We start from the raw sequence: 11,271 nt of genomic DNA, 5'->3' as shown, positions 1-11,271 counted from the left end.
CCTCAAATTAGGAGAGCAAAACTGTACACCATACTCCAGATGTGGTCTTACCAGGGCCCTATACAACTGTAGAATAACCTCTTTACTCCCATACTGAAATCCTCTCGTTATGAGGGCCAACGTGCCTTTAGCTTTCTTCACTGCCTGCTGTATCTGCACGCCAATTTTCAGTGACTGGTGTACAAGGACACCCTGGTCTCGCTGGACCTCCCCCTTACCGAACCTAACTCCATTGAGATAATAATCTGCCTCCATGTTTCTGCCGCCAAAGTGGATAACCTCACATTTATCTATATTATACTGCATCTGCAACGCATCTGCCCACTCACTCAACCTGTCCAGGTCACCCTGCAACCTCCTAACATCCTCTTCGCAGTACATACTGCCACCCAGCTTTGTGTCATCGTCAAACATGCTAGTGTTGCTTCAAATTACCTCTTCCAAATCATTAATATATATGGTAAACAGTTGTGGCCCCAACACCGAGCCTTGCGGCACTCCACTCGCCACTGCTTGTAATTATGAAAACGACTCGTTTACTCCTATTTTTTGCTTCCTGTCTGCCAACCAATTCTCTATCCATGTCAACACCCTACCCCCAATACCATGTGCTCTATTTTTAGTCACCAAGCTCTCGTGCGGGACCTTATCAAAGGCTTTCTGAAAGTCTAGATACACTACATCCACTGGCTCCACTTCATCCATTTTACTTGTCACGTCCTCAAAAAATTCCAGAAGATTAGTCAAGCATAATTTCTCTTTCACAAATCCACGCTGACTTGGACTTATCCTTTTACTGCTATCCAAATGCACCGTTATTACCTCTTTAATAAATGACTCCAGCATCTTTCCCACCACCGAAGCCAGGCTAACTGGTCTGTAATTCCCCGTTTTCTCTCTCGCTCCTTTCTTGAAAAGTGGGATAACATTAGCTGTCCTCCAATCCTCAGGAACTGATCTTGAATCTATTGAACATTGGAAAATGATCACCAATGCGTTCACTATTTCGAGAGCCACCTCCCCGAGTACCCTGTGATGTAGACCACCAGGCCCTGGGGATTTATCAACATTCAGTCCTATCAGTCTACCCAATACAATTTCTCGCCTAATGAAAATTTATTTCAGTTCCTCTACCCCCCCCCCCCCCCTAGTTCCTCTGATCTGCAGTACATCTGGGAGATTGTTTGTGTGTTTCTTAGTGAAGACAGATCCGAAGTGCCTGTTCAACTCTTCTGCCATTTCCTTGTTACCCATAATAATTTCACCCGTGTCTGCCTTCAAGGGACCCACATTTGACTTTGCTACTCTTTTTTGTCTGCTTAACCTGCTTAAGGACAACCTCCTTCCAGTTGACGAAGCCAATGCTAATACTAAATGCTTGATATTTGCAATCTTTTAATAATTTGGATGATAATAATAATCATATAACTTGGAGCTTGTACCATTACTCTGTTCATGTGTTGCCGCATCTCAATAAAGTACTGATTTTCAAAGTAAAATGTGAGCGTATTCTTTTCTTTCATAAGTTCAAGGATCAGGATTAAGCCATTCGGCCCATCGACTCTAATCCGCCATTCAATCATGGCTGATCTATCTCTCCCTCTCAACCCCATTCTCCACATAACCCCGGACGCCTGTACTGATCAAGAATCTGTGTCAAAACCTCTCTCAAATTCTCCAAAGCAATTTCAGAAAACTGCCTCACAAGTGATCATTACTGCACTGGCATCAATGGTAGCGCACCGGTAGAGACAATAGACAATAGACAATAGGTGCAGGAGTAGGCCATTCGGAGCCAGCACCGCCATTCAATGTGATCATGGCTGATCATTCTCAATCAGTATCCCGTTCCTGCCTTCTCCCCGTACCCCCTGACTCCGCTATCCTTTAGAGCTCTATCTAGCTCTCTCTTGAATGCCTTGCTGCGTCACAGCGCCACAGACCCAGTTTCCATTCTGGCCTCGTGTGCCGTCTCTACGGATGATGCTTGACCACATCCAGTGCTTTGTCGGGGAGGCTTGTTACCAGCAGCAGCATTTCTTGTATCTACTTGCTCGATTTCTCCCCTCCAGAGTCGCTGTTCTCATCAGTAATTCGTCCTTTACCTTGCCTCCTCCCTCTACCTCTAGAAGACCCTCCCATTTGTCAAAACCACAGGGGGATTTTCAATAAAGGCGCAGAGCGCTGGCGTAACTGAGCGAGTCAGGCAGCAGCTCTGGAGAACACGGACTGGTGACATTTCCAGCTGGGACCCTTCTTCATATATCAGGGAGTTTGAAAGACTTGTGTTCGAATTTTTTCCTGTTCTCTCTCTTGCCTTCGAAGCTCAGCTGCTCAAATCCAAAGATGACTTGCCTTTTGGTCCTGGTCGCTGGTCTCATTCTCAGCGCCCCTCTGGGTAAGAAAATCAAAACTATTTTGTTGTCCTGCAGTTTAACTGTGGAAAGGCATTTTAGATTCTCAAGTGGGATTGGAATTCTAGGTGAAACATTTAGCCTATGTGTTTGTTAACATGTAGGGAGTTTCTTACTGAATATAATAATAACAAAATAATAATAATAATAGTAATAATCATAATAATAGTAATAATCATAATAATAGTAATAATAATAATAATAATAATAATAATAATAATTATTATAATTATAATAATAATAATAATAATAATAATAATAATAATAATAATAATAATAATAATAATAATAATAATAATAATAATAATTTATTTCTTTATTAGTCCCACACCGGGGAAATTTACAGTGTTACAGCAGCAAAGTGGATAGCAAGAGATCATTCATTATAAATAAAATAAAGATAAAAGTATAAATTGTCATCAGTTTACTGTGTATTCCTTAACTGTTACTGTTGACTCGTGTGCTGGGAGCAGTGCTGGTTGTGCAGTCTCACAGCAGCGGGAAGGAAGGACCTCCGATATCTCTCCTTCATGCACTTGGGGTGAAGGAGTCTGTCACTGAAGGAGCTACTCAGTGCAGTGACAGTGTCCTGCATGGGGTGGGAGTCGTTGTCCAGCAGCGATGTTATCTTTGCCGTCGTCCTCCTCTCTCCCACCGCCTGCACTGAGTCGAGGGGGCAACCCAGGACAGAGCTGACCTTCCTGACCAGCCTGTCGAGTCTCTTCCCTTCCGCCGCTGAGATGCTGCTGCTCCAGCAAACCACTCCATAGAAGATGGCCGATGCAACCACCGTGTGGTAGAAAGTCCTCAGGTGTGCCCCCTGCACTCCAAAGGACCCGAGTCTCCTCAGCAGGAACAGTCTGCTCTGGCCCTTTTTGTAGAGCGCATCGGTGTTTGCGATCCAGTCCAATTTATGGAGTTAGTTATTGTCAAGTCAAGAGTGTTTTATTGTTGTACTAGACTGAGGTAGACTCGTTGTGTCCAAATCTCTCCCTGGGGCAACCCTCTCCCAACTGACGAAGCCCGTTGCCGGGCGGGGAGTGTCTCCCGGGTCCGTGGGCGGGCGAGGGGGGACTGGGAAGGGGAGAGGGGGCCACTCACCTCGGCCCCGTGCGGCCAGCACTGCAGCCAGAGCGAGCCGTGGATCAAAGCCTCTCCTGCATCGGTCAGCACCCTCTCCTCTACCCCTCCCCCCCCCCCACTCCCCCCCCCCACTCCCCTCCCCATTCCCCTCCCCCCACCCCCACTTCCTTTTACCCCTCACCCACCCCACCCCACTCCCCTCCCCCCCACCCCCACTCCCCTCCCCGCTCCCCCCACCCCCAACCCCACTCCACCCCACTTCCCTCCCCACACCCCCACCCCGACTCCCCTCCCCCCACCTCCACTTCCCTCCACCCTCCGCGCACCCCCAACCCCACCCCCCCCAATTCCCTCCACCCCTCCCCACACCCCCAACCCTACTCCCCCCCAATTCCATCCACCCTTCCACCCACCCCCACTCCCCTCCTCCCACCCCCACTCCACTCCTCCCACCACCCCTACCCCAATCCCCCCACCCCACTCCGCTCCCCTCCCCTCCCCCTACCCCCACTCCCCTCCGTAAACGAATGGGCGGTATTGAACGACTTTTTTTAACAGAATCTATCAAATAAAAATGTTTTTTTATTATATTTAAGCTGATTTTTTTTTGAACGAGAAAACTTTAAACAAACGGGGTTTTTTTCAGGGCGTTGTTTTAAAAAAATCTATTTGGTGAAACAAAAGTGTTATTTTAACGTCTTTTTTAAATGAGGAAGTAATTTTTTCGGGTTTTTTAGCAGTTTTATTTAACTGATTTTTAAAAAATATTCGAATAAATCTAATCCGTGAAATAAATGCAGGAAATACTAGATGCAGGAAACATGTTCTCAATGTTGGGCGAATCCAGAACCAGGGGCCACACACACACAGTCTTAGAATAAAGGGGAGGCCATTTAAAACTGAGGTGAGAAGCAACTTTTTCACCCAGAGAATTTGTTGTGAATTTGTGGAATTCTCTGCCACAGAGGGCAGTGGAGGCCAAATCACTGGATGGATTTGAGAGAGAGTTATATAGAGCTCTAGGGGCTAGTGGAATCAAGGGGTATGGGGAGAAGGCAGGCACGGGTTACTGATTGTGGATGATCAGCCATGATCACAATGAATGGCGGTGCTGGCTCGAAGCCTCCTATTTTCTATGTTTCTAAATTGTTCTTTTTTTAAATCAATAGAAATGAGAAAAAATATTTTTTTTCAGTGGGAAGGGCAGGAGAGGCCCCAAACGTGCAACACGGACCATTTGGGCGTCGAGCGCCACCGAAGGACTTTTTTTAAAGAATCTTTAAAATATATATATTTTTTAATTATTCAAGCTTTTTTTTTTAAATGAGAAAACCGTAAACAAACGGGCGGGACTGAACGACTTTATTTTTAAGACAGAATCTTTCAAATAAAACAATCTTCTTTTTATATTTAATCCAATTTTTTTTAAATGAGAAAACTTTAAACAAACAGTTTTTTTTAAAGGCCGTTGTTTTAAAAATCTATTCCGTGAAAGGAAAGTGTTTTTTTAACGCCTTTTTTTAAAATGAGAAAGTATTTTTTCGAGTTTTTAGCGGTCTTTTTCAATTGATAATTTAAAAAAAAAATCGAATAAATGAAATCCGTGAAATAAATCGTTCTTTAAATGAGAAACCAGCATCAGCAGTTCCTTCTTACACACACACACACACACACACACGCACGTACACACGCACACACACACACGCACAGACACATTAAGGTACACATAAAACAAACAATAACAGTGCAAAAAGGCAAAACTATAAGTGTGTAGATAGTTTAGATACTACTTTGGCAGTGTTTAGGAGAGTGCTGGTCGCTGGTCGGCACGGACTCGGTGGGCCGAATGGCCTGTGTTTACGTGCTATAAACATCAGAGGGCTCGACAGTGCTATTGTGCAGGAAGGAACTGCAGGTGTCGGTTTACACCGAAAATAGACACAAAGTGCTCGAGTAACTCAGCGGGACTGGCAGCTCGGTGAAAACGAGTTACAGACAACGAGACTCAACAAGGCCTCTTTCAAGCCAGTACAACCACTCGGATGGGGGAGGGTCTCGACCAAAACATCACCTCTACCTCTTCTCCAGAGAGGCTAGCCTGACCCGCTGAGTTACTCCAGCATTTTGTGTCGGGACTGTTCTATGTTTATTGAAAGGAGTTGCTCGTTTTCAGAGCAGCCGCAGAATGAGCTACAGGTGTCTCTCACACAACTTTCCCTGTTCTCATGTGCAGGTAACTGTTTGCGGTGTTACTCCTGCCAACCATCAACGAACAGATGCGTGACCAATTATGTTACATGCTCTGGGAATGACGAGCAATGCTATCTTGGGGTTGGGAAGACTGGTAAGTAAGAACCAATTTGAGATGCACACCTCTAGCTTAGCTTGGTTTAGAGATACAGCGCGGAAACATTCCCCCCCAAGCCTTTGTGTGAAAAGGTTACCCCCGCCGATTCCTATTAAATCTTATCCCCTTCACCTTAAACCTATGTCCTCTGGTGCTCAGTTTCCCTACTCTGGGCAAGAGACTCTGTGCATCTACCCGATCTATTCCTCTCATGATTTTATACACCTCTATAAGATCACCCCTCATCCTCCTGCGCTCCAAGGAATGGAGACCCAGTCTACTCAACCTCTCCCTGTAGCTCACAACCACTAGTCCTGGCAAAGATGTAAAGACTGTACATTTCTGTGAATCAATTGCCGATTTACTCATAAAAATGTGAAAACAATAGACAATAGACAATAGGTGCAGGAGGAGGCCATTCAGCCCTTCGAGCCAGCACCGCCATTCATTGTGATCATGGCTGATCATTCTCAATCAGTACCCCGTTCCTGCCTTCTCCCCATACCCCCTGACTCCGCTATCCCTAAGAGCTCTATCTAGCTCTCTCTTGAATGCATTCAGAGAATTGGGCTCCACTGCCTTCTGAGGCAGAGAATTCCACAGATTCACAACTCTCTGACTGAAAACGTTTTTCCTCATCTCAGTTCTAAATGGCCTACCCCTTATTCTTAAACTGTGGCCCCTTGTTCTGGACTCCCCCAACACTGGGAACATGTTTCCTGCCTCTAACGTGTGCAACCCCTTAATAATCTTATACATTTCGATAAGATCCCCTCTCATCCTTCTAAATTCCACTGTATACGAGCCTAGTCGCTCCAGTCTTTCAACTTGTGACAGTCCCGCCATTCCGGGAATTAACCTAGTAAACCTACGCTGCACGCCCTCAATAGCAAGAATATCCTTCCTCAAATTTGGAGACCAAAACTGCACACAGTACTCCAGGTGCAGTCTCACTGGGGCCCTGTACAACTGCAGAAGGACCTCTTTGCTCCTATAATCAACTCCCCTTATTATGAAGGCCAACATTCCATTGACTTTCATCAATGCCTGCTGTGCCTGCATGCTTCCTTTCAGTGACTGATGAACTAGGACACCCAGATCTCGTTGTACGTCCCCTTTTCCTAACATGACACCATTCAGATAATACTCTGCCTTCCTATTCTTATCACCAAAGTGGATAACCTCACACTTATCCACATTAAACTGCATCTGCCATGCATCCGCCCACTCACACAACATGTCCAAGTCACGCTGCAACCTCATAGCATCTTCCTCACAGTTCAATCTACCACTCAGCTTTGTATCATCAGCAAATTTGCTAATGGTACTTTTAATCCCCTCGTCCAAGTCATTAATGTATCTTGTAAATAGCTGCAGTCCCAGCACCGAGCCTTGCGGTACCCCACTAGTTACTGCCTGCCATTCTGAAAGGGAACCATTTATCCCCACTCTTTGCTTTCTGTCTGTCAACCAATTTTCTATCCATGTCAGTAACCTACCTCTAATTTTGTTCTAATTTGTGCTCTAATTTTGCCCACTAATCTCCTATGTGGAACATTGTCGAAGGCTTTCTGAAAGTCAAGGTACACCACATCCACCGGCTCTCCCCTGTCAATTTTCCTGGTTACATCCTCAAAGAATTCCAGAAGATTAGTCAAGCATTAATTCCCCTTTGTAAATCCACGCTGACTCGGAATGATCCTGTTACTACTATCCAAATGCTCCGCAATTTCATCTTTTATAATTGACTCCAGCATCTTCCCCACCACTGATGTAAGACGAACTGGTCTATAATTTCCCGTTTTCGCTCTCCCTCCTTTCTTAAAAAGTGGGACAACATTAGCTACCCTCCAATCCACAGGAATTGATCCTGAATCTATAAAACATTGGAAAATGATCACCAATGCGTCCACAATTTCTAGCGCCACCTCCTTAAGTAAACTGGGATGCAGACCATCGGGCCCTGGGGATTTATCAGCCTTCAGTCCCATCAGTCTACCCAACACCATTTCCTGCCTAATGTGGATTTCCTTCAGTTCCTCCGTCACCCTAGGATCTCTTGCCACTAGAACATCTGGGAGATTGCTTGTATCTTCCTTAGTGAAGACAGATCCAAAGTACTGGTTCAACTCGTCTGCCATTTCCTTGTTCCCCATAATAAATTCCCCTGCTTCTGTCTTTAAGGGACTCACATTTGCCTTGACTATTTTTTTCCTCTTTACATACCTAAAAAATCTTTTATCCTCCTTTATGTTATTGGCTAGTTTATGCTCGTAACTCATCTTTTCTCCCCGTATTGCCTTCTTAGTCATCTTCTGTTGCTCTTTAAAAGAGTCCCAATCTTCTGGCTTCCCACTCTTCTTTGCTTTGTTGTACTTCTTCTCTTTTATTTTTATGCTGTCCTTGACTTCCATTGTCATCCACGGGTGCCTCTTACTCCCCTTAGGATCTTTCCTCCTCTTTGGGATAAATTGATCCTGCAACTTCTGCATTATTCCCAGGAATACCTGCCACTCCTGTTCCACCATCTTCCCTGCGAGGGCCTCTTTCCAGTCAATTCAGGCCAGCTCCTGCCTCATGCCTCTGTAATCCCCTTTGCTGCACTGTAATACTGACACTTCCGATTTTCTCTTCTCCCTCTCAAAACCCAGTGGGATTCACAGAGAGGGTGGTGCGTGTGTGGAACAGCAGTTGGACAGGTACATGGATAGGACAAGTTTTGGGGGGGGGGGATATGGACTAAGCGCAGGCAGGTGGGACTAGTATAGCTGGGACATGTTGGCCGGTGTGGGCAAGTTGGGCCGAAGGGCCTGTTTCCACGCTGTAGCACTCTAAAATGGTACATGAACTATGAACACAGAAATTATTTAACTGTCCATTCTGTTTCTCCAGCTGGTGTAACGGTTTACGGCGCTGGATGTGTTGTTCCTGCTGGTTGTGGTTTTCAGCAAGATATTGAAGGAGTTTCAGTCTCTATCCACTGTTGTAATACTGACCTCTGCAACGCGAGTGACCAAGTTAAATTATCTCTTGTGCTGTTCCCTGCTCTGTTGTCAGTCTGGTTTGCAATATTTATGTGAAGCAAATGCATAATAATAATGCACCGTGTAAACGTCCGGGTGCATGCTATATGGAAATTCCTCAAATTTCCAATTCACCTTTTTTCTGGTATTGATTTGAATGATGCTTTTGTGATGATTACATGCATACAGCTTTAGTAACTCCAACAGAAGGCAGTGGAGGCCGAGGGAATTGAATTTGTAAGGCAGACATAGATAGATTCTTGATTAGTGCGGGTGTCAGGGGTTGTGGGGACAAGGCAGGAGAATGGGGTTAGGAGGGAGAGATAGATCAGCCATGATTCAGTGACGGAGTAGATTCGATGGGCCGAATGGCCTAACTCTTCTCCTATCACCTGCTGTATGACTTATGCCCTTATGACACTGGGTTAATCTCGGGAGGCTGGACAAGCATGTTACGCAGGCACCGCTTGGACAACCTCCTTCCAGTTGACAAAGCCAATGCTAATAAACAATGCTTGATATTTGAAACCTTTTAATAATTTGGATGATAATGATAATTATATAACTTGTAGCTTGTATCATTACTCTGTTCATCTGTTGTAGCATCTCAATAAAGTACTGATTTTCAAAAGAAAATGTGAGCGTATTCCTTTCTTTCATAAGTTCCGGGACCAGGATTAAGCCACTCGGCCCATCGAGTCTACTCCGCCATTCAATCATGGCTGATCTTTCCCTCCCTCTCAACCCCATTCTCCATATAACCCCGGACGCCTGTACTGATCAAGAATCTGTGTCAAAGCCTCTCTCAAATTCTCCAAAGCAATTTCAGAAAACTGCCTCACATGTGATCATTACTGCACTGGCATCAATGGTGGCGCACCGGTAGAGACAATAGACAATAGACAATCGGTGCAGGAGTAGGCCATTCGGAGCCAGCACCGCCATTCAATGTGATCATGGCTGATTTCTCTATCTTCAAGAAATCAAGTTGCAAAGGAAATCATTGGTTGCCCACTGCCCTCTCTAGAGGAACTTTACCCCGTCCGCAGCCTCAGCAGAGCAGCCAACATCCTGAGGCATCCTTCCCACCCTGGCTCAAGTCAAGAGAGGGGGACACTCACCTCGGCCCCGTGTGGCCAGCACATTGAATGGCGGTGCTGGTTCGAAGGGCCGAATGGCCTACTCCTGCGTCTATTGTCTATTGTGTCCCTCCACATCCACTCTATCCGGGCCTTTCACTATTTGGTAAAGTTTCAATGAGTTTCCCCCCCCCCACCTCATCTTTCTAAACTCCAGCGAGTACAGGCCCAGTGCTGACAAACGCTCGTCGTATGTTAACCCACACATCCCTAGGATGCTGGTTCAAACCGAAGGCAAACACACAAGCTGGTGGATGCACGGGTTACTTGAAGATAGAGAAATCAAAATCCGTACCACTGCACGAAAGCTGCCCAAGCTAAACACCAGGTGCTGTTCCTCCAATTTGTGTTTGGCCCAAAGATAACAGAGCAGAGCAAGGTACACCACTCGACCCTAAAACCCGTAGTACGTCAAGGCCCCATTTTAGTTTGCAGGAACCTGCAGAAACATTTAAAAGAAAAATAACAAAAACCTGTGAATTGATAGATGAGATATATTCTGCATTTTAATGGTGTCATCACACATACTGTTCCCCCATAACACTGATTACTCTTCGAGAGGCGGGTTTTGCTTACTAGAATGGCGCCTTTGCGTACTGCACTTCAGTACGGGCGATTTCAACATAGAAAATAGGTGCAGGAGTAGGCCATTCGGCCCTTCGAGCCTGCACCGCCATTCAATATGATCATGGCTGATCATCCAACTCAGTATCCCGTACCTGCCTTCCCTCCATACCCCCTGATCCCTTTAGCCACAAGGGCCACATCTAACTCCCCCTTAAATATAGCCAATGAACTGGCCTCAACTACCTTCTGTGGCAGAGAATTCCACAGATTCACCACTCTCAGTGTGAAATAAACCTTTCTCATCTCGGTCCTAAAAGACTTCCCCCTTATCCTTAAACTGTGACCCCTTGTTCTGGACTTACCCAACATCGGGAACAATCTTCCTGAATCTAGCCTGTCCAACCCCTTAAGAATTTTGTAAGTTTCTATAAGATCCCCCCTCGTTCTTCTAAATTCCAGCGAGTACAAGCCGAGTCTATCCAGTCTTTCTACATATGAAAGTCCTGCCATCCCAGGAATCAATCTGGTGAACCTTCTCTGCACTCCCTCTAAGGCAAGTACAGAGAAGTACAAGATGAACAGTGGTTCATCTTGCTCCTCCAGTATCTTTGTTTGTTTAGCCTCACTCTGACGGGGGAGGAGGCTCAGGACAAAGTTCAGTGTGGGATTGCGAGAGGGAGTTAAAGTGCCGAGCAGCA

General features: G+C 45.6%; 1 protein-coding gene across 1 annotated transcript; it reads left to right on the top strand.

The window, feature by feature from the left end:
• The first annotated feature begins 2,224 nt into the window (after positions 1–2,224).
• LOC144602670 (prostate stem cell antigen-like) lies at positions 2,225–9,466 on the top strand. The gene is made up of 3 exons (XM_078415805.1): positions 2,225–2,398; positions 5,731–5,841; positions 8,737–9,466. Exons 1-3 carry the CDS (start codon positions 2,347–2,349, stop codon positions 8,922–8,924), a joined length of 351 nt encoding a protein of 116 aa, XP_078271931.1. The 5' UTR covers positions 2,225–2,346; the 3' UTR covers positions 8,925–9,466.
• The last annotated feature ends 1,805 nt before the right edge of the window (positions 9,467–11,271 follow it).

Source organism: Rhinoraja longicauda, chromosome 19 (assembly GCF_053455715.1).
Source record: "Rhinoraja longicauda isolate Sanriku21f chromosome 19, sRhiLon1.1, whole genome shotgun sequence".
In the NCBI taxonomy this organism is placed as follows: Eukaryota; Metazoa; Chordata; class Chondrichthyes; order Rajiformes; family Arhynchobatidae; genus Rhinoraja; species Rhinoraja longicauda.
The sequence above is the reverse complement of the archived record's forward strand: the minus strand, read 5'-3'. Positions and strand labels throughout refer to the sequence as shown.